The sequence below is a fragment of the Macaca fascicularis genome, chromosome 15 (assembly GCF_037993035.2).
Source record: "Macaca fascicularis isolate 582-1 chromosome 15, T2T-MFA8v1.1".
Taxonomy (NCBI): domain Eukaryota; kingdom Metazoa; phylum Chordata; class Mammalia; order Primates; family Cercopithecidae; genus Macaca; species Macaca fascicularis.
Window position 1 is genome coordinate 128,449,182 of NC_088389.1, and position 23,368 is coordinate 128,472,549.

Below are 23,368 nucleotides of genomic sequence, written 5' to 3' on the forward strand. Positions count from 1 at the left end.
GCCAAGGATAGGAACCATCTGAGACTCCTGGATTGCAGTGGGGAGGCCTGGCTGGTGGTCATGATTTGCCAAGTCTCCCACCCTGACACCGACTGTAGGCCTGGGCATGATCTGGGGCAACAGAAGTTGCTTCTCACTTTAATCTGGCCAACTGCTGAGTCTGCAAGCTCAGAAAATGCGGTCCAGCGCATCAGGAAATAGCCTACTTTCATTTAATCCCACAAAACAAGTCACGGTGCCCCTGTGTTTAGGACACGGTTACAGGATAACTTGTCTCTCCCTGGCTGGTGGGGCTGGCCCGGGAGTGCTGTACATCGGAGCCACCTCACAAGGACTTTCTCCCCCAGGTCTCCTCTCTGAATTTAGGTGCTTCCTGGATCCAGGCATCACAGGAAAAAGTCAGGCTTTGCAAAATCACTTGTATAAATGTGCACATAGGACCCACTCCCCTCCATCTGGAAATATGTGAAAAATGAACTGACTGTTTGCTTTGGCTCAATTGCTAACACGCCGCTCTTCTCTGGAGTCGTTACTAGCTGACTTATTTGGGCTCCTTTAGGGCTTTTTCATTTCCTCCCATTCTTTGTTTTTGTTTTTTTGAGATGGAGTTTCGCTCTTGTTGCCCAGGCTGGAGTGCAATGGCGCGATCTCGGCTCACCGCAACCTCCGCCTCCTGGGTTCAAGGGATTCTCCTGCCTCAGCCTCCCAAGTAGCTGGGATTACAGGCATGCGCCATCACACCCAGCTAATTTTTATATATTTAGTAGAGATAGGGCTTCACCATGTTGGTCAAGCTGGTCTTGAATTCCTGACCTCAGGTGATCCACCCGCCTTGGCCTCCCAAAGTGCTGGGATTACAGGTGTGAGCCACCACGCCTGGCCCATTTCCTCTCCCATTCCTTTTTTTCTTTCTTTTTTTTTTTTTGAGACAGAGTCTCGCTCTGTCGCCCAGGCTGGAGTGCAGTGGCGCCATCTCGGCTCACTGCAAGCTCCGCCTCCCGGGTTCACACCATTCTCCTGCCTCAGCCTCCCGAGTAGCTGGGACCACGGGCGCCGCCACCACGCCCGGCTAATTTTTTGTATTTTTAGTAGAGATGGGGTTTCACCGTGTTAGTCAGGATGGTCTCAATCTCCTGACCTCTTGATCCACCCACCTTGGCTTCCCAAAGTGCTGGGATTACAGGCATGAGCCACTGTGCCCGGCCTATTTCCTCCCATTCTTATGAAAAACATTCAAAAAGGCATTCAGCTTGAATGCCCCCTTTGCAGTGAGATCTTCCTGACCCTCTGAATTAACCATGTACCTTCTCATCTCTCTCTCCTGTCACCTTGTTTTATGTCAGCGAGCACCTGTCACTCTCTGACGTATCTTTTTCATTGAAAACACTTACTTATTTCTTGTTTGTCTCGCCCCAATAGAATATACCCTCCATAAGGGCGGGATCTTACCTACCATGTTCAGCACCGTAACCCCAGCATCTAGAACGGTTCCCCGTGCACAGCGGGTCCCCAGTGAATATTTGTGGAATAAGTGAGCACTCAGACAGCTGACTAGGAAGCTTTTGAGTAAAAGAGACCATGGCCTGAGTGTTCCTGAGGGAAGTGCCTGAGCAGATGGGACTTGGACCAAAGCGTAATATAGGACTTTCCTTCCACACCTGCCTCAGCGCCTCATCTGTGTCTGGTGCCTTCGGGCCCCCTGCCCAGCCCTCCCGGCCCCTGAGCTGTCCCTGTCGGGCTGTGCCTATTAGTGCTAAGCCTTTTGTGTATCTCATGTGATCCTCTGACAGCCGCGTCGGGGCGGACCTCACTTCCCTCTTTGGACACGTGCGAAAGGGAGGGAGGCTCAGAGAGGGCAGGGGAGCCTGGGAGCTGAGACCTGGACCTGGTCTCTGCCTTGAAGCCCTCCTTCTGGTCCATCGGTGCTATTTGCCCTCCAGAATCAGAAGTGACTTTGACAGTGGGCTGGGCATGGTGGCTCATGCCTGTAAATCCCAGCACTTTGGGAGGCTGAGGTGGGTGGATCACTTGAGGTCGGGAGTTCGAGACTGGCCTGGCCAACATGGTGAAACCCTGTCTGTACTAAAAATACAAAAATCAGCTGGATGTGGTGGCTTACGGCTATAGTCCCAGCTACTCAGGAGGGTGAGGCCCGAACCTGGGAGGTGGAGGTTGCAGTGAGCCGAGATCACACAAGTGCACGTCAGCCTGGATGACAGAGTGACACTGTCTCCAAAAAATAAAAAATAAATATAACAATAATCATAAAGTGACTTTGATGGTGCAGCTCTCAGGCTGGGAAGGACGAGCACTGCTGCTAGTGGGGTCACCGAGGGAGCTGCCCTTGAGCTGGTGGGCCCTGCCAAGTCCCTCTGGCCTCCCAGATTTTGGCACCTTCTTCCTCCACAAGCCCCAGCCTCACAACTAGGGTGAGAAAAAGATTGTGTGGAAATAGAATTGAAAGCCCAGGGACACGGGGTTCAGCTCAAAGCTCCACAGACCTCTTGGTCTTTTACTCATGAAATAGGAGTAATGGGTGAAAAGAGAAGCAGCAGGAGGAGGGCTAGTGGGATGAGATGCGCTTTGCAGGCTGGAAAGGGAATGATGCCAAGAGTGGCCAAAAGACGCTGACAGGTGGGCACGAGAAGACAGCCGGAGCTAGCTCCTGAGACAGTCAGGCCGGACCAGGCATGTGGGTTTGGATGGTTTCTAGAAGGTGCTCAGTTTTGCCCAGCCAGACACAGCAAGTTATGTTTTGGGCAAATGTACTTGCAGGAGCTGAAGCAGCCACGGCTGCTGGATAGGGGAGCGTCAGTTCCCAGGCGAGCCAGGGCTGCTGGATCATGGATCAGGGAGCGTTGGTTCCCAGGCGAGCCACGGCCGCTGGGTCAGGGATCAGGGAGCATCAGTTCCCAGGCGAGCCACGGCCGCTGGATCAGGGAGTGTCGGTTCCCAGACGAGCCACGGCCGCTGAGTCGGGGAGCGTCAGTTCCCAGGTGAGCCACGGCCGCTGGATCATGGGTCAGGGAGCGTCGGTTCCCAGGCGAGCCACGGCCGCTGGGTCAGGGATCAGGGAGCATCAGTTCCCAGGCGAGCCACGGCCGCTGGATCGGGGAGCGTAGGTTCCCGGGTGAGCCACGGCCACTGGGTCAGGGAGCGTCGGTTCCCAGGCGAGCCACGGCCGCTGGGTCAGGGATCAGGGAGCGTCGGTTCCTGGGCGAGCCACGGCCACTGGGTCAGGGATCAGGGAGCGTCGGTTCCCGGGCGAGCCACGGCCACTGGGTCAGGGATCAGGGAGCGTCGGTTCCCAGGCGAGCCACGGCCGCTGGGTCAGGGAGCGTCGGTTCCCAGGCGAGCCACGGCCGCTGGGTCAGGGATCAGGGAGCGTCGGTTCCCGGGCGAGCCACGGCCACTGGGTCAGGGATCAGGGAGCGTCGGTTCCTGGGCGAGCCACGGCCACTGGGTCAGGGAGAGTCGGTTCCCGGGCGAGCCACGGCCACTGGATCATGGATCAGGGAGCGTCGGTTCCCGGGCGAGCCACGGCCACTGGGTCAGGGATCAGGGAGCGTCGGTTCCCAGGCGAGCCACGGCCGCTGGGTCAGGGAGCGTCGGTTCCCGGGCGAGCCACGGCCGCTGGGTCAGGGATCAGGGAGCGTCGGTTCCCGGGCGAGCCACGGCCACTGGGTCAGGGATCAGGGAGCGTCGGTTCCTGGGCGAGCCACGGCCACTGGGTCAGGGAGAGTCGGTTCCCGGGCGAGCCACGGCCACTGGATCATGGATCAGGGAGCGTCGGTTCCCGGGCGAGCCACGGCCACTGGGCCAGGGAGCGTCGGTTCCCGGGCGAGCCACGGCCACTGGGTCGGGGAGCGTCAGTTCCCAGGCAAGCCACGGCTGCTGGGTCGGGGAGCGTCAGTTCCCAGGCGAGTGCACATCACCATCCTGGCCAAGGGCGTGGGTGTGCCCTTAACACCCACTTTCAGTGGCTTGTTGATGTCTTCAAAGACCCATCTTTTTCCCTTCCCACATCAAGGCTCTCTCCTTGCTCTGTGCATCCTTCCCGTGAGACGTCTCCCTCCGTTCTGTGTTCAGGGCGACCCCAGGCTCTGACAACCTGCCGCTTCTCAGTCTAACAAGCCAGGCTGCATTTGGACAAGCCACTGGATTCTGGGAATTCTACACTTACTGACTTGCAGGTAGCTTAAAAATAGCGAAAACTCCAGGATCCCTGGAACTTCCATGCCCTAGGACTCCTGCCAGGGGCCCAGGGTGTCACCAGGAGAGCCCTGGCCTGGGAGTCATAGGCAGCATCTCGCCTCCGCCCTGCCTGTGGACAGGCCCACAGGAGTCTTGGGGTCTGAGTGTTCTCCTCTATGAAATGATGCCTTGTTTCTTTTAGGGTCTTTGTAGTTATAAAGCCATAAACCCCTTGGCTTGGCTTGAAACTCAGACTCCCCCCGACCCAGGCTTGCTGGGTCTCGGTATTGAGTTGTTTAACCCGTGTGTTTGGGCCAACACTGGTTCTTTCTGGGCAGAACCGAAAACCCCCCAAACGTTTTATGTAAAAAGCGCGGACACACGCACTGCAATAAACAGATACCCACGGTATCTGCAGTATTAAAAATGTTCTTGGGGGAGTATGGTTGAGGAAGAAATGTTCTGAAAAGCTCCCTAGGGGAACCACAGTGAAAACAAAGTTAAGAAACACCGATTTAACCACAAAAGCGTGCAGGGCACCATGACCGGTTCAAGGTGAAGAGGCGGGTGGTAGCATCTCCTCCTCTCTAGGGTCTGTCCAGAGGCACCACCACCCTTCCTGCCTCATTCTCCCAAGCTGTGTGTCCTCCTTCCTTTCTTCTAAATCTTTTAAAAAATTTTTATTATACTTTAAGTTCTGGGATACATGTGCAGAATGTGCAGGTCTGTTACACAGGTGTACAAGTGCCACGTGGTTTCCTGCACCGATCAACCCATCATCTACATTAGGTATTTCTCCTAATGCTCTCCCTCCCCTAGTCCCCAACTCCCTGACAGGTCCCGGTGTGTGATGTTCCCCTCCCTGTGTCCGTGTGTTCTCGTTGTTCACCTCCTGCTTAGGAGTGAGAACAGGCGGTGTTTGGTTTTCTGTTCCTGTGTTACTTTGCTGAGAATGATGGTTTCCAGCTTCATCCATGTCCCTGCAAAGGACATGAACCCTTTCTTCTAAATCTTACCGAACACTCACTTTTGGTGGGTTTATGGACACATCTACATACTCTGGTGGTCATGGCTTATTTTTTTGTGGCTTTTGTTCCCTGAAGCTATGGCATTGCTGGTTCTACCAACGTGACGGGTGATCAAGTTAAGAAGCTGGACGTCCTCTCCAACGACCTGGTTATGAACATGTTAAAGTCATCCTTTGCCACGTGTGTTCTCGTGTCAGAAGAAGATAAACACGCCATCATAGTGGAACCAGAGAAAAGGGTGGGTCCGTACTTCCACCGTTGAGGGTTTTAAGGCAGCTGGTTTTCTTCCCAGCTTCGTAACTGACTCCACTTGTTTAGCGGAGTTGGGTTCTGGGAGTCCCTCTAGATCCCCCCCGCAGTCTTTCCACAGCTTCCACCTCATTGCTGCCATCTCTCGAACCCTCCCTGCGCCACTGTGCAGATAAGTGCTGTGGCTCACGCTGCCCTCTCTCCAGTGGACTCCCATGAACTCATCTCCATTTCTAACTTTTTATTGCCATGTTTAATGCTCTTCAAACCCTGGCTTCTGTTGGCCATCTCTTTTACTACATCCCCATCCACCAGATTCCTGACCGTCACACTGACCCTCCTGGTGGCCTGGACTGCTGGAAACTTCCACCCCTGATACGTGCATTGGAGTCCCTGGTGGTCGGTCTCGGCTTCTTCTTCTTCTTCTTTTTTTTTTTTTTTTTGGGACAGTGTTTTGCTCTTGTTGCCCAGGCTGGAGTACAGTGGCGTGATCTCAGCTCACTGCAACCTCTGCCTCCCAGGTTTAAGCGATTCTCCTGCCTCAGCCTCCTGAGTATCTGGGATTACAGGTTCCCACCACCACGCCTGGCTAATTTTTGTATTTTTAGTAGAGACGAGGTTTCACCATGTTGGCCAGGCTGGTCTTGAACTCCTGACCTCACCTCGGCCTCCCAAAGTGCTGGGATTACAGGTGTGAACCGCCGCACCTGGCCTTGTCTCTGCTTTGTGAGAGCATATCTTACTTGTCTCTGTGTCCCAGTGTCTAGTGCAATGCCTGGCACATTGGAGGGCCTCGACAACAAATGACTGTTGAAAAAGATTGTTAAATGAAAGAGTATTCCCAGCTTTTACAAAACAACAATTGTAATTAAAAAAACTTCTGAGATTAGCAGCACAGTTATATGGGCTTAGTAACTTTCTCAGTTTGAGAGGAACTGGGAACATGAAGGAGTAGAATTAGGAAAAAACAATGAGAAGATGAAGAGGCTGCCCGTCCTCACCCTGTTAAGAGGGCAGGAGCCACATCTGATGAAGTTGTTTTTCATCATTCCTGATAGCCCTGCATGCTAGACTTGAAGTTCATGTTTTTCTCAGCTGGGCCTTTCAAGGTCTTTGGCAGCGTCAGGCACATAGCTTAGATTTGTTGTTTAATATTCTCCATCACTCACGCTGGGCTGCTCTGTCTACCACGGGCCTTCGTGACAATTCGTGACAGGCAGGTTCCTGTGTTCCGGTTCCAATTCCTCCTGCATTAGTGAGGGAGGTCTGTGAAGAGCAAGAGGGCAGGGAATCATGTGAATCTGCTACAGACATTTAAAAACCACACTGGAAAGTGGCTAATTTGGAGATGGAAAACTCCCAGTGGTGTGCTGGTAAACTGCGTCTCAAAGCAAACAAGTCTCTGATACGTCCCCTTGCCTCTGTCAATGGTGTGAATACTCTCCCATCGTCGATTTTAAGCTACCAATGTGACGTCACTGAAGGCAGAGCTGGGAAGAGATGTGCACGGTTAGCTCCTGAGGGCTGATACCAGCCAGCTCCTGCACACCACTGAAAATCCCACTCAAAGCAGGAATCTGCAGTATTCCCACTACCACTGCCAGTTATCTCCTTTGAGAATTACACTAGAAATTTGTTTTGTTTAGTTTTGTTTTTAGAGACCAGGGTCTCACTCTGTCACCAGACTGGAGTGCGCAGTTGTGGCTCACTGCAGCCTCCAACTCCTGGGCTCACGTGATACCTCCTGCCTCAGCCTCCTGAGTAGCTGGGACTACAGATGTTCAGCATCATGCCCAGCTAATTGAACTTTTTTTTTTTTTTTTTTTTTTTTTTAACAGAAGGAGTCTATGTTGCCCAGGCTGGTCTCAAACTCCTGGGCTCAAGTAATCCTCCCGTCTTAGCCTCCCAAAGTGCTAGGATTAGGCATGGGCCACCGTGCCCAGCCAGGATATTTTTGAAAACTCTACGCATCCCAACCTCAAGGGGCATCTGTAAGACCTCCACGAGAAGTTTCTTACAGGTCTCAACTCTAGTGAAGTCTGTGCTTCACCTCAGGAATTGCTTTTTCCTTTACGAATAAAGGAAAATGAGTGACTAGCCTTGCTTTTCTTTTTCCTTTGGCTGCCAGGAAACTCAATGCAAAGTTATGATTTGACTATATCAACAATGTGGGAAATCATGACTTATCTGTATTCCATTCCCTTCATCCGCACCTCCTAAGTGGTGTTTTCTCTGTTTAATCGTCGTGTGTGTGTGTATCCGTGCATTCTCTATGCCATTTCATACCTTCCATGACAGAGGATAAATAAATAAGACCCACATTTTTTGAACTTTCCTGTGAATTCCCACTCTTACTCCCTAATGTATACTCCTTAGTGTATCTTGCTACAACATTTTAAGGTTGTGTTTCTTTTTTCTGTGCTCAGGGTAAATATGTGGTCTGTTTTGATCCCCTTGATGGATCTTCCAACATCGATTGCCTTGTGTCCATTGGAACCATTTTTGGCATCTATAGAAAGGTAAAACGTGGTATCTTCAGCACTTGGTTTGGGGACAAAAGTTAAGATGGAGCATCCAGTTCTATTTCCCTGTGGCAGAGCAGCCGGAGCGGAGATCATGAGACTCCGTGAGGCTGAAGTAGCTTCTGTCTCAAGTTCTGAGCTTTTCAGCAGTAATTGCATGACGAAGACCCACTAGGTTGTTGAAAGAAAATATAGGGAAAATACGGGTGGGAAGAGAAGGATATTTCGCTCTTTTTACTGTATCTTACTTTTTAGGATAGAAAATGAGATTTTAAAAAACGAGGCAGTAGAGGGCGAGTATAGTGATGACACGATGTGAACTGAGAGTTGAGAGCGTGTGACAACCATAGAGATTATTTAGGTCAAAAGTGTCCTTTAAGTCCCCCAGTCAATGGTCCCGGGCTGAGTCCAGCCTGTGGCCTAACGTGTACAGCCTGTGAACAAAGAATAACCATTTTGCATTTTTAAATAGTTGAAAAAAACTAAAGAACAATGTTTCATGATTCGTTGTAAGTTTTTTTTTGTTTGTTTTTTTTTTTGAGACGGAGTCTCGCTCTGTCACCCAGGCTGGAGTGCAGTGGCCGGATCTCAGCTCGCTGCAAGCTCCGCCTCCCGGGTTCACGCCATTCTCCTGCCTCAGCCTCCAGAGTAGCTGGGACCACAGGCGCCTGCCACCTCGCCCGGCTAAGTTTTTTTTGTATTTTTAGTAGAGACGGGGTTTCACTGTGTTAGCCAGGATGGTCTCGATCTCCTGACCTTGTGATCCGCCCGTCTCGGCCTCCCAAAGTGCTGGGATTACAGGCTTGAGCCACCGCGCCCGGCCCTCGTTGTAAGTTTTACTCTCCACAAATGAAGCTTTAATTGGCATTTGGTCACATTCATTTGTTCACGTTGCTGCCGTTGGCTGATTCTCCGCTACACGTCAAAGTTGTGTAGTTATGATAGAGACTGTATGGCCCATAAAACTGAAAATATTTACTATCTGTCTGTCTGTAGCAAAAGTTTCCTGAGTCTTGCTCTAAGTCGTAGAACGCACACTACACAGGACGAGAACCCAGCCCTGCCCCGGGTCTCCTAACACCTGACTCGGGCAGTCATCCCTCCTCCAGAGCTGCTTTTTCTAAGAGAGAGGAGAGGGGAGGGGAGGGGAGGGGAGGGAGCAGAGGGAGGAGAAGGAGGTGAGGGAGAGGTGCTCAATTATACATATAAGTGAAAATTACAATGAAAACCATCCACCCAGCAGGAAACATGATAAAATCCAAGGTACATCCTCTTAGCTTTAGCTCTTGTTTTGTTTTGTTTTTTAAAAAAATGTTTTAGGCCGGGCGCAGTGGCTCACGCCTGTAATCCCAGCACTTTGGGAGGTCGAGGTGGGTGGATCATGAGGTCAGGAGATCGAGACCATCCTGGCTAACACAGTGAAACCCCGTCTCTACTAAAAATACAAAAAAATTAGCCAGACGTGGTGGCGGTGCCTGTAGTCCCAGCTACTCGGGAGGCTGAGGCAGGAGAATCGCTTGAACCTGGGAGGTGGAGGTTTCAGTGAGCCGAGATCACGCCACTGCACTCCAGCCTGGGTGACAGAACCAGACTCCGTCTCAAAAAAAAAGTATATATATCCTTGCAAAGTATCAAATCCACAGAATAGCAAGAGAGGTTTGTAGCAGAATTTTTCCTTGCAGAGGAGGACCTCTGGTTAATGTGTTAACCACAACTAAAGCAGTGTCGATGTTTGCTATGCCCATTCTCCATCTCAGTCCCCATAAATAATACTCTTTTAAGGGAAAAACACACACACACACACACACACAACCTGGGAAATTGAGAGACATTGGCTATTAACTAAAAAAAAAAAATCAAGCCAGCTTGCAACAGCAGCTTGAATTATGAATGACAGAATTCTCAACAATAAGTCTCGACTCTTCTCAATAAACCAGAAGTGACTTTATTAAAAGACAGAAAGCGTGGCCGGGCGCGGTGGCTCACGCCTATAATCCCAGCACTTTGGGAGGCCGAGGCGGGCGGATCACGAGGTCAGGAAATTGAGACCATCCTGACTAACACGGTGAAACCCCGTCTCTACTAAAAAATACAAAAAATTAGCCAGGCGAGGTGGCGGCGCCTGTAGTCCCAGCTACTCAGGAGGCTGAGGCAGGAGAACGGCGTGAACTTGAGAGGCGGAGCTTGCAGTGAGCCCAGATCGCGCCACTGCACTCCAGCCTGGGCGACAGAGCCAGACTCCGTCTCAAAAAAAAAAAAAAAAAAAAAAAAAAAACCAAGAAAACATAGTAGTCGTCGGTAGGCCTTGGAAAGGTGCTGTGGCAGGAGCTGCATCAGCACGACCATACATCCTTCCACTTCCACGTGCCTTTCCAGGAATCGTGTGGCAAGGCCTGGTCACCACGGCAGGGTCAGTTACCGATGCTGCCCCACTGGGCATGGGCACCACGGTGCAATTCTAGCCAACAGTCACCTCTGCAGAAAGCAGGAAAGACCCCCTTGGAAGCACTAGAGATGTCAATGTTATGCCTCACGAGCCCTCAACTGCTTTCCGCTGTTTCAAGCAATCAACAAGGCTTCCAAAACCTGAAATGATTAGAGGTCTGTGTCACACTCATCATCACTTTCTGTCTTTTTATTGATTGACTGATTGACTGATTGAGACGGAGTCTGGCTCTGTTGCCCAGGCTGGAGTGCAGTGGCGTGATCTCGGCTCACTGCAAGCTCCGCCTCCCGGGTTTACGCCATTCTCCTGCGAGTAGCTGGGACTACAGGTGCTGCCACCATGCCCGGCTAGTTTTTTGTATTTTTTAGTACAGATGGGGTTTCACCGTGTTAGCCAGGATGGTCTCGATCTCCTGACCTCGTGATTCACCCGCCTCGGCCTCCCAAAGTGCTGGGATTACAGGCGTGAACCACCGCGCCCGGCCCTTAATTTTCTCTCCTTTTTTTTGAGACAAGGTCTCACTCTGTTGCCCAGGCTGAGAGCAGTGGTGCCATCATGGCTCACTGCAGCCTCACCTTCCCTGACTGAAGCCTTCCTCCTACCTCAGCCTCCTGAGTGACTGGGACTACAGGTGTGCACCACCACGCCTGGCTAATTTTTGTATTTTCTGTTCTGGCAGATCATGAGGTCAGGAGATAGAGACCATCCTGGCTAACATGGTGAAACCCTGTCTTTACTAAAAATACAAAAAATTAGCCAGGCGTGGTGGCGGGCGCCTGTAGTCCCAGCTACTTAGGAGGCTGAGGCAGAGAATGGCGTGAACTCGAGAGGCGGAGCTTGCAGTGAGTGGAGATCGAGCCACTGCACTCCAGCCTGGGCGACAGAGCGAGACTCCGTGTCAAAAAAAAAGAAGAAAATCATTAATAGTAAGAAATCAGTGGTTAGGAGCTGTGTCCTTAAGGGGCTCCCTTCCCTAGTGTTAGAAAAACTCTGGACCACATGACCCAGTCGGCTGTGTTTTTAATGAAAAAATGGATTACAGCACATGTCACGTTCTAAGAGTAGGTATTATTCTGGTAACTTTTTGGTGTGTGTGGCTGGGGAGGGTGGGCACTGGTTTGTGATGTAAAATGTGCTTCTTCCTGTGCATCACGGTTAACACATTGGACAGCATCTGCTCTACCCCGTAATGACTCTGGGGAGAGATTCTGAGTCCCTGCATTTCTGAGAATTTCCCTGACGTGTGAGTGACATAGACCACACGCTCAGCAGGGTATGGGCTGCAGCGGCAAGAGCTCACAAAACCGATTTCCTCCCCAGACTGGCTGCCCTGCAGCCCAGTGTTAATTTGTTTAAATAAAGATGGAGTCGGCAGGTGAAAGAGATGGATGCCCGTAATAAGATTAAATTAGTGCGAGCTGGCAAGGAGCCATGCTCTTCTTTGGAATCGATAGTGGAGAGATGAGGGAATATCACATTAGAAAGACTGGAGGAGGGCCCTGATGGAAAGAGGGATCCAGATGCAGGAAGTCTGGGTTCTGGGGGGAGGCTGCCGTGGTCATCTAATCAGGATATTGCTGACGTGTAGGGAAGGCCGCTCGGGGCAGATGCCCTATTTCATCAGAAGAGCACCTTGAGAATGCCTCCTGTTGATGGTTGAACTGTAAAAAAGAATCACAAAACAAAACAAAAACATTCTTTGATTTCTTTCTTGCTCTAGAAATCAACTGATGAGCCTTCCGAAAAGGACGCTCTTCAGCCAGGCCGGAACCTGGTGGCGGCCGGCTACGCGCTGTATGGCAGTGCCACCATGCTGGTCCTTGCCATGGACTGCGGGGTCAACTGCTTCATGCTGGACCCGGTGAGAGGCCGCGCAGGAGGCTGGGGGCTTGGCTGGTGTCTGCGAGCAAATGAATGCTATGCGTGGGGGGTGTGCGGGGGCGTGTGGAGCTGGCGCGTGGGGGGCGGGCGGGGGCGTGTGGAGGTGGGAGATGACGCCCGTTTAGGGACAGAGATGATGATGATGTGGTGGGAAGGGGGCAGGAGACCGAGGGACAGCGTGTGCCTCCTGAGCACACTGTGGAGGTGAGAAGTGGCATCTCAGGGCAGAAGAGGGGCCTTCGTTCCAATGTGAATTCCTCAGAGCAGCTGTTACTCAAATGATGCAAATGCCTCCAGTCCCGGCAGGCCACGGGGATGATGAAGTGTGCTGGGGAAGGAGGGCTGGTGGGGGGCAAGGGTGGAACCGGGGTGAACTGAAGATTTCCAGCAATTACAATTGGGAAGAGGGGGCCCGCCTTGCCAAGGCTTCTAATGGTTCAAGAAACACTGGATTGTAAAAACCATAATGTTTCTACATGTGTGCAACACTGTACTGCCAACTAAAATGCATTTATGGACCGGATGGGGCTGTAGATATTCCATTTCTAGCTTTCTACTTTAGTCACCAAAAGGCTGTTTTCCTGAGATGAATGGGTGTGCCAACTGAAGCAGTGGACAGCATTGTTTCTTCAAAATTAGCTTCCACATTTATTTGTGTACATTTACACAAACCTTCAGTTAACTGGTGCAGTCTTTCTTTCTTTCTTTCTTTCTTTCTTTTTTTTTTTTTATACAGAGTCTTGCCCTGTTGCCCAGGCTGGAGTGCAGTGGTGCGATCTCAGCTCACTGCAAGCTCTGCCTCCTGGGTTCAAGCCTCAGGATTCTCCTGCCTCAGCCTCCTGAGTAGCTGGGACTACAGGCGCCCGCCAAGACACTTGTATTCTTAGTAGAGACGGGGTTTTGCCATGTTGGTCAGGCTGGTCTCGAACTCCTAACCTCAGGTGATCTACCCACCTCAGCCTCCCAAAGTGCTGGGACTACAGGTGTGAGCCACTATGCCTGGCCAGCGTTTTTAACTTTTGGAGATATCCTGCTATGATATTAGTGAACTGTGTATAAAGTGCTTTTTGCTGGCAAATTGAACCCCAGGAACAGACAGGGAGCGGGAACCCTCTGTGGGAGACAGGCTGCTGGAGGTGAGGCCGGGTCTGTGTGTGGCGGGAAGGGCTAACTCAACACCGGCTGCCTTTGTCCCAGGCTGTCCGGAAAGTGGACTTTCACCTCCTTGGCAGCATGGGCGCTTAACAAATAAACGAGGGTAGGGTAATAGCACTAGTTCAAGTCTCCGAATGTGGTGTCCTGGGTAGGGGTGGGGTGGGGGGTTAGTGGCAGAACCAGAGCAAAGTTCCCCCTGAGCCCAGGATGCGGTTTCGGGCCCCACTGATGTTTGCTGACTGTGACTTGCCAGGCCCTGGCTCTGCTTCCCATTCTTCGCTGCCTTCTCTTGTTACCTTTGAGTTGGTGGAAGCAGAGAAAACATTAAATCTCTTCTTGTTTCCAGATTGCAGGCCAGCATCTCTGTAGGGACGTTTCTGTGTGTTTGACAGTCTTTTGCCCTCCTCAGTCCTAAATGTCTGGAAGCGCAATGCAGACCTGCTGGGATCTGATTCTAGCCCTTCTGCCTGCTGTGCCTGACGGGGCTGAGCCTCCCACCAGGGAGATGCTAAGTGCTTCCTCTTTGTTTAGGCTGCAAAGCCAGGCTGCTGGTTTCTGCTGAAACCACTGCCACAGCTGGACCTGGGTTTCTAGTGGCTTTAACTTTCTGGGAGCTTTTATCATACACAGACTTCCCTCCTTTGCACCGTGGACAGTCTGGCTGGGCCCTGCACGCTGCACCCAGCATCTGTTGTGAGATGGCTTTCTTTTCTATCCAGTTTTTTGAAAGACATTTATTTATTTTTCTACCAATGATAAAAGAATATTCCGGTATATTCGTGGCCAAAAATTTTGAAAACATTAGAAAAGGCATAAAAGTAAGAAAGAATCACTTCCAATGACTCCTTTCAATGACCACTGTGAATTCTCCCCTCCCTCCCTCCCTCTCTGTCTGGTTTCCACGTACCGCACGTGGGTAGGAACCAGTTTCTGCTGTGGGAATAAATGGCCAGGCAGAGGGGGTGTTGGTGGCTTTTCTTCTTTTTCAACCCTGTGTCAATGTCAAGCCCGTTCTAAACGGGTAGAGCCTCTGTCACCCTCTTGCCAAAAACACACAGGAACCCATAAAAATCCTCAATCTGGAGCAATAGGACTTCTGCAACACTTCCCCCCAAATTCAGATCTCCTCTGAAGAGCCTAAAGCTTAAAGGCATAAGCTTAACCCTGGGCTGCGTGGGAGGAGGCGGTCTGAGAACAACCTCGCACGGCAGTGAGCAGAGGCGTCGGAAGTCACGTATGCCCGGCTCCAAACTCAGGGCTCCGCTGTGTCCTGTAACAGCGCCCAGAAAGGAGAACTCCCATCAGGGTAGAAATGTAAAGCGAGAACAGCGCTGAGCACTTGGGTGTTACCCAGGGACTGATCCCGCAGTTGCCGTCTCTCCCGAGAGCCCACCTCCCACCTGAACCAGTGCTTTTTTACTGTTTGGTAAAGCCATACACATCTTATATTGCTTTGGACACACGATTCTTACTTCCTTGCAGGCTTTAGCAGTCTGCTTTCCCTCTTTTTGTGTGGTTTCTTGTTTTACTGAAATCATTTGCAAACAAAGTTGAAAGTCTCCGTTATCACCCTGGCGGCTTCTGCAGCATCCTCTTGCCTCCCGTGCCCCATTCACAGCTCCCGGAGAGTCTGGCAGGTGTCGTGGGGTCCCAGGATGAGCGGTACCCCAGCCCAGCGTAGCCCAGCATAGCCCAGCCCATCGCTCGCCTCATCCAGGCCTGGGGGATGCGATGTGCTCGTCATCTCTCCACCTTTCCTTCCTTGTCTCAAAAGGCCATCGGGGAGTTCATTTTGGTGGACAAAGATGTGAAGATCAAAAAGAAAGGTAAAATCTACAGCCTTAACGAGGGCTACGCCAAGGACTTTGACCCTGCTGTCACTGAGTACATCCAGAGGAAGAAGTTCCCCCCAGTAAGTGAGGGCCGGGGAGGGTGGGGCAGGGTCTGGGCATGTGGCACCGGGCCCGTTATGGAGCTGGGCATCCCCCGGAGGTGACAGGGATCCTTGGGATCGAGGACCTTGGACCTCACGTGGGGCTCCTGGGTGGTGTGGAAATCTGTTGGTTGATGGCGTACCTTAAAGGTGAAAGGAAGCAGGGATGGATTGGACTGGGCTTCCGTCTACACTGAGCCCACGACAAAGGCCTCCCCTCAGTACTGGGGACTGGAATTCTCACCCTGTGACATCAAAAGTCAGTCTCCATTTCAGCCTTTGCTGCTTTCTCTCGGCAGAAGAAAATTAGGATAATAAAGTTAACCAAATGAATGAATTCAGGGCAGTAAAACAGCTTCCCTTCTGGGGTCCATGGTCCCGGATGGCATGAAATGTGGTTTCCCCACTCAAATGCCTGCCAAGGGGTATCTGCCCCCCGCTAGGCCGGCCCGAGGCGCGTCTATCCGTCATCTCGAGACCGAGAGCTCATCATGGCATCTCCCTAAAGAGGTTACAAGCTAGTGAATACGGAGAGAAGAAACGGCTGTGTGTGGAGCTTGCTCTATGTCGAATATCTGATTTTGTCCTTTCTTTGTTTAAAAGCCATTGGTGGCTGCTGTTTGCTAGAGATGAAGCTCAAATGTTTGCAGAGCGTTCAAGGAGCCTCAGATCTGCTCCAGGCTCTCTCTCCAGCTTACTCATCTCTCCTTTCACCTTACCCTGGATTCCTCTCCTGCCCCCAACCTCCGCACAGGCACGCCCGAGTCCCACAGGCCCCTCCTCCAGGCCCGTTTCCCTCTCTACATTGCTAAGAAGATGCTCGTGCAGTTTCCTCTCCTGTAAATTACACGCTGCCTCCCACCCCTGCCCAGTTCCTTAGCTTGGTAACAAACTTCCTCAGCCTTTGAGGTGTTACTAAATGGCACAGTTTTTGTAATGCCTGCCTCAGCCCCATAGCCAGAACCAACCAGACCCTCGCTGGGGCTTCGGTGGGAATCTGACCTACTGGGAGATGGTGAGACGCTGTCTCCGTTTTTCCATTTTCTGTGTCTCCATTTTTCCATTTTCCATTTATTGGGAACAGGATTCGAATCCATTTTTTAGCACAGCCCCAAGTACACACCTTGTAGGTGCTTGGTGAATGGATGTGGGATCAAAGAAACTCAGGGACACAAAGAAAACTCTGTCTTATTTGCTAATTCTTGCTGGTCTTAACGTGCAGGATAATTCAGCCCCCTATGGAGCCCGGTACGTGGGCTCCATGGTGGCCGATGTTCACCGCACTCTGGTCTACGGAGGGATATTTCTGTACCCTGCTAACAAGAAGAGCCCCAGCGGAAAGGTAAGGGTGTCCTTTGGAGGGGGAGTGAGGAGCAGATTGCACTTGCAGCCCACACGATTTGGTTTAGGAAGAAGAGAGTTTTGCGAGCTGTTACGCTCCATGCTACGTTGCTACGTGTGTCTGTGGCATATTCTTTTGCGGATTAAAGGTAAAGCCGGATGATATCAACTAAAGATAAAAATAGTCTCTTGAGAGCCCTTCCAGTGCTATGGCAAAAGAGAATGAATCTCTTTTGAGATCAGACGAGAATGAATCCTCATCCTGATGAGGACTGAAGGGCTTCCGGTAGATACATGGCTTGGCTCAGGCAAAGTGAATTCCATTCATAAAGTGAAATGAAAAAACCCAGCCTCACTTCCAAGGCAGTGGATCAAATATGTATCCTCAGCAGAAGGTGTAAAAGGTGTGAAACAGGTCACTAGTGAGTCAGCATCCGCTACGGGGAAAATGATACCTTTTAGGGAAACAATCTCTGGGGAAGCCTAGAGCTTCCCGGTGAGCCGTCACCACCGACTCACTAGTCCAAGCCCACGGCGTTCCCAGCAGGCTGCAGGGTGGCTGTGCTCCCCGTGCGCACTCAGAGCCTCCCTGCTTTCCTTGTGCTCCCCGTGCTCACTCAGAGCCTCCCTGCTTTCCTTGTGCTCTCCGTGCTCACTCAGAGCCTCCCTGCTTTCCTTCTGCTCCCTGTGCTCACTCAGAGCCTCCCTGCTTTCCTTGTGCTCTCCGTGCTCACTCAGAGCCTCCTGCTTTCCTTGTGCTCCCCGTGCTCACTCAGAGCCTCCTGCTTTCCTTGTGCTCCCCGTGCGCACTCAGAGCCTCCCTGCTTTCCTTGTGCTCTCCGTGCTCACTCAGAGCCTCCTGCTTTCCTTGTGCTCCCCGTGCACACTCAGAGCCTCCCTGCTTTCCTTGTGCTCCCCGTGCTCACTCAGAGCCTCCTGCTTTCCTTGTGCTCCCCGTGCGCACTCAGAGCCTCCCTGCTTTCCTTGTGCTCTCCGTGCTCACTCAGAGCCTCCTGCTTTCCTTGTGCTCCCCGTGCACACTCAGAGCCTCCCTGCTTTCCTTGTGCTCCCCGTGCTCACTCAGAGCCTCCTGCTTTCCTTGTGCTCCCCGTGCTCACTCAGAGTCGCCTGCTTTCCTTGTGCTCCCCGTGCTCACTCAGAGCCTCCCTGCTTTCCTTGTGCTCCCCGTGCGCACTCAGAGCCTCCCTGCTTTCCTTGTGCTCTCCGTGCTCACTCAGAGCCTCCCTGCTTTCCTTGTGCTCCCCGTGCGCACTCAGAGCCTCCCTGCTTTCCTTGTGCTCCCCGTGCTCACTCAGAGCCTCCCTGCTTTCCTTCTGCTCCCTGTGCTCACTCAGAGCCTCCCTGCTTTCCTTGTGCTCCCCGTGCTCACTCAGAGCCTCCTGCTTTCCTCGTGCTCCCCGTGCGCACTCAGAGCCTCCTGCTTTCCTTGTGCTCTCTGTGCTCACTCAGAGCCTCCCTGCTTTCCTTGTGCTCTCCGTGCTCACTCAGAGCCTCCTGCTTTCCTCGTGCTCCCCGTGTGCACTCAGAGCCTCCTGCTTTCCTTGTGCTCTCTGTGCTCACTCAGAGCCTCCTGCTTTCCTCGTGCTCCCCGTGCGCACTCAGAGCCTCCTGCTTTCCTTGTGCTCTCCGTGCTCACTCAGAGCCTCCTGCTTTCCTTGTGCTCTCCGTGCTCACTCAGAGCCTCCTGCTTTCCTTGTGCTCCCCGTGCGCACTCAGAGCCTCCTGCTTTCCTTGTGCTCCCCGTGCGCACTCAGAGCCTCCTGCTTTCCTTGTGCTCCCCGTGCGCACTCAGAGCCTCCTGCTTTCCTTGTGCTCCCCGTGCTCACTCAGAGCCTCCTGCTTTCCTTGTGCTCCCCGTGCGCACTCAGAGCCTCCTGCTTTCCTTGTGCTCCCCGTGCGCACTCAGAGCCTCCTGCTTTCCTTGTGCTCCCCGTGCGCACTCAGAGCCTCCTGCTTTCCTTGTGCTCCCCGTGCGCACTCAGAGCCTCCTGCTTTCCTTGTGCTCTCTGTGCTCACTCAGAGCCTCCTGCTTTCCTTGTGCTCTCCGTGCTCACTCAGAGCCGCCCTGCTTTCCTTGTGCTCCCCGTGCTCACTCAGAGCTGCCCTGCTTTCCTTCTGCCAGGGTGACAGTGCACTTCCTTCCCAAGTATTGTGTCCTTCCTATGTTTTCCCAGTGGACAGATGGCTTTTTAGACAGAGGCTTACTCGTCACCCAGGCTGGAGTACAGTGGCATGATCTCGGTCCACTGCAACTCGCCTCCTGGGTTCAAGTGATTGTCCTGCCTCAGTGTTCTGAGTAGCTGAGATTACAGGTGCCTGCCACCATGCCCGACTAATTTTTATATTTTTAGTAGAGATGGGGTTTCACCATGTTGGCCAGGCTGGTCCTGAACTTCTGACCTCAAGCGATCCACCCGCCTCGGCCTCCCAAAGTGCTGGGGTTACAGGCATGAACCACCACGCGTGGCTGCCTTTTTTTTTTTTTAATGCAAGAGGAGAACAGGAACAACAGGCCCCTTAAACTAGTTGGAAACCTGTGTATTTGGATGTATTTGGGTCTGTTTGTAGCAGGTGGCATCCAGAATGAAGGCATTTCTATTTACTGGAACCATCATCCAGCCGTAGCTGCCTCGGGCATCTCAACCTGTGTGGTTAGCCTGCTTTCCAGCACTTTTCTCTAAAGTCCCCCCGAATTGCTCCTGAACACAAATACTGAGGCTCCTTTTTTTTGGTTTTTCAAAACTAGCCATGACACCTATGAGGAAATAGAGTCGGGAAACACCTGCGGAAAGCCGTCGCTCAGTAGGCAGGCGGCATGAAAAGGCAAACGATAAAAAAGTTAATATTTAAAAGTCAATGCCAAGACGTATAATACACTGAATTCCAACCCAAAAGCCTTCGGAGAATCGTAAACGGAATGCACACAGAGCTGCAAACAATATCACAGTGTTTGGAGGGGCCGGTCTGCTCTCCAGATGTCTGCGGCCAGACACCACCGTGGATTTTTTCAGTGCTTTTAGAGTAGGCGAAGCTCCATCCAACACACACAGAATCACTCATTAAGTCCCGTTTCCATGCTATAAAGAGAAGGTAATGATCACTTCTGCCAAACTGTCGTTCTGTCCAGTATGCAGGTGGTCTGTCTCACACGTGCATCAGGTAATCTGTTCCTGGCACTGGCTTGATGAATGGTTGAATTTAACCACATGGTTAATGTTTTGTCTCAGATGCAACCTGGGGTGGGAGGAAACTTGTACAGCCTCACAGGAAGGAAAAATACAGTATTCGTTCCCTTGGAAACTCCCACCAGCTCTGCACGTTTTGCTGCAGAAGAGTCTCTTTTTCATGCAATACTTTCTGATACGAGGAGGCCGCTCCCGGTCTTGTCTTCCAGCTGCGACTGCTGTACGAATGCAACCCCATGGCCTACGTCATGGAGAAGGCCGGGGGAATGGCCACCACCGGGAAGGAGGCCGTGCTGGACGTCGTTCCCACAGACATTCACCAGAGGGCGCCGGTGATCCTGGGGTCCCCCGACGACGTGCTCGAGTTCCTGGAGGTGTCTAAGCAGCACTCTGCCCAGTGAGCACCTGCCCTGCCTGCGTCCCGGAGAACTGCCTCCTCCTGGACCTGTTGTCACACACGGCAGCGCCCCGACCCGCTGTGTCCCACACGGCAGCGCCCCGACCTGCTGTGTCCCTTACATTCCTAGACAGCGGAAATAAAACGCACGGCTGTTTCCACCGTCAGACGCTGTGGAATGCCCGGCCCTCCCTGACCAAATGCTGTCTCCGAAACGCCACTGGTGGCAAGATGCAGTTTGAGTGGATGGAGGAGAAATAAACTTATCCCTCCCTTAAAAAAAGCCTCTGTTGCTTTGTGTCAAATAATAATGATGATGACAATAATAACTGCTGATGCATATAACATTAGATAACTCATTTAATCTTCACAAGAACCCAATGAATCAGATACTCTGAATAAGCCATTTTATAGATGACACAATGGACGAGGAGAGGTGAAGTAATTGGCTCAAGGCTTCCAGCCGATGCCTGGCAGAGCCAGGACCTGAGTGCAGGCAGCCTGGCCACTCCTACGGCTTCTCCTACAGGTCGTCCCATTCCGGCCTGGCCCATCGTTCCTCAGCCTTGTTCAGGATTGCAGCCGAGTAACCATGCAGCCTGAACATGGCGGCTTGCGCCCTCCTCGAAATGGGGGAGCTAGTGGCTGAATGGTGGTACCTGCACGTGACCCCTGGCCTCCCGAGCACGGATGGAACCATCTGAATCGCACGTGAAGGTTTACTTGTTACCCAGTGGCGATTTTTCTATAAAAGCACAGCACTTTACTCAACTCACAAAGCCTAATAGTTCCTACGGTCTAGTTACCATAAGAAAAATTATTCACTACAAGAACAGGGTTTAAGGAAATGCAATTTGTCCCAAGCAAGCAGGCTTCTCGCTAAACTCTACAGAAACAAGTTCTCCCTCCACTAACCCTGGTCTTAGTGGATCTGAGTCCCAGATCGTGGCAAGCTCTGTCAGGCACTAAGTAACACCTGTGGCCCTCCTTGGGCTCTAGATGTAAAATGGATCTATCCATATAATTCCACTTGGGAACTGAAAACCGGTGTCTGTGTGAATCCTGTTTCTTCCCCTCCAAACACTCCCCATTCATTTCACATTTTCCCAGCCGGAAACTGTGACCTTGAGCACTGGATCTACTTCTGTCCACTGACCAGACCCAAAGCCAGTGTTTCCCACCTCAGCTGGGGCTGCCTCTGGGGAGGGTCCCTGACGCACAGAGCCCCGTCTGAGTTCTACACTTCTTGTAGCTCAGCCGGCATCTGGTTCTCAAAGCATGAAGGGAGAGACGTGTGGTCTGGGAGCCTTTTCCTGATATATATCAGGAAAAAATATATATATTTTTCCTGAAATATATATATATACACATCATATATATATACACACACACATCATATATATATATATATAAAATATAATATATATATATATATATTTTTTGAGATGGAGTCTCGTTCTGTCGCCCAGGCTAGAATGCAATGGCTGCAACCTCTACCTCCCAGGTTCAAGTGATTCTCCTGGCCCAGCCTCCGGAGTAGCTGGGATTACAGGCGTGCACCACCATGCCTGGCTAATTTTTATATTTTTAATAGAAATGGTGTTTCACCATGTTGGCCAGGCTGGTCTCAAACTCCTGACCTCAAGTGATCCACCTGCCTCGGCCTCCCACAGTGCTGGGATTACAGGCTGAGCCACTGCGCCCAACCCTTTTTCTGCTATTGAGACGGCACCCCACACCCCAGTGCTGTTTCCTTACAGCCCTCTTAGAGGTTCCATAGCCTCGCTTCCCAGTTAGGGCCATACTCGACCCGAAAGCCACATTCTAAGTCTTCTAAGCAAATCTGCAGAGGAGCTGCTCTTGGCTTCCTTTGCCAAAGGCTAGAAAAGCAAGCGTCTAGCTTGACTGGAGGTGCCTGACCCCTGGCCTCACCACCACGCAGGCTGGCAACAGCGCGTGCCACCAGGCATTTGATGGAACTCCCTGTGGCCAGGAGGGAGGGGAAGCTCCACGTGAGCGTCACTGTTTCCTGGAGTGACTGTGGCCTGGTCCGCGTGTCCAGAATCGGGAAGAGTTTCAAGATGCCTGTGGCGGGCTGAATGGTGTCCCCCAAAAAGACACGTTCATGTGAAAACCCTGGGACCTGTGCATGTGACTCGATTTAGAATGAGGGTCTTTGCAGGCCGGGTGCAGTGGCTCACACCTGTAATCCCGGCACTTTGGGAGGCTGAGGCAGGTGGATCACGAGGTCAGGAGATCGAGACCATCCTGGCTAACACGGTGAAACCCCGTCTCTACTAAAAATACAAAAAACTAGCCGGGCGTGGTGGTGGGCACCTGTAGTCCCAGCTACTTGGGAGGCCGTGGCAGGAGAATGGCATGAACCTGGGAGGCGGAGCTTGCAGTGAGCCAAGATTGCGCCACTGCACTCCAGCCTGGGCAACAGAGTGAGACTCTGTCTCAGAAAAAAAAAAAAAAAAAAATGAGGGTCTTTGCAGATCTAATTAAAGTAAGGATTAAGATGAGATGAGCCTAGATTACCTACATTAGGGTGGGTCCCCTCTGAGGCCACGCGTTTTTGTACAGGTGCATGACATGGCAGGAGCCTGGAAGCCTGAGCCACTGCCCTGCCGATGTCAGCCTGCGACCGGAAGGGGAAACAAACCTTTGCTGTGCTAAGCCGTGGGGTTTCAGGTTTATTTGTTGCTGCACCATAACATAGGCTGGCAACATTTTTAACCTCTCTGAGTCTCCCTTTCTTCATTTGCAAAGTGTTAATTGTAATATCTATTGTAGTCAAGGCCAGTTTCATCACAGGTAACAGAAACCCACTTATTCTGCTAAAGCAGAAAGGCAGTTTGTTGGAAAGCTTCCGGGACTCTCACGAAACCCAGCACCACTGCCTTCCTAACCGCGAGGACACACCCTTAGTCCCGGCGTTGTCGGCCAGTCCACTGTGTCTCCCTGTCTCACCCCACGCTCCCCGGAGAAAAATCCTGCCTGTCCTAGCTGGTGT

At 51.9% G+C, this 23,368-nt stretch overlaps 1 protein-coding gene across 3 annotated transcripts in view; it reads left to right on the forward strand.

The window, feature by feature from the left end:
• Window positions 1-20,635, forward strand: part of FBP1 (fructose-bisphosphatase 1) — a 36,625-nt gene extending 15,990 nt beyond the window's left edge. For 2 of the 3 annotated variants that reach the window (XM_074018058.1, XM_005582286.3), the window contains exons 2-7: window positions 5,298-5,460; window positions 7,898-7,990; window positions 12,160-12,300; window positions 15,250-15,387; window positions 16,631-16,750; window positions 20,165-20,635. In XM_074018058.1, coding sequence (XP_073874159.1) covers window positions 5,374-5,460; window positions 7,898-7,990; window positions 12,160-12,300; window positions 15,250-15,387; window positions 16,631-16,750; window positions 20,165-20,356 — 771 coding nt within the window. In that variant the 5' untranslated portion in view covers window positions 5,298-5,373 and the 3' untranslated portion in view covers window positions 20,357-20,635. The remainder of the gene's footprint in view (window positions 1-5,297; window positions 5,461-7,897; window positions 7,991-12,159; window positions 12,301-15,249; window positions 15,388-16,630; window positions 16,751-20,164) is intronic. The other variant, XM_005582287.3, reaches the window with a different exon arrangement.
• Window positions 20,636-23,368: the final 2,733 nt, after the last annotated feature.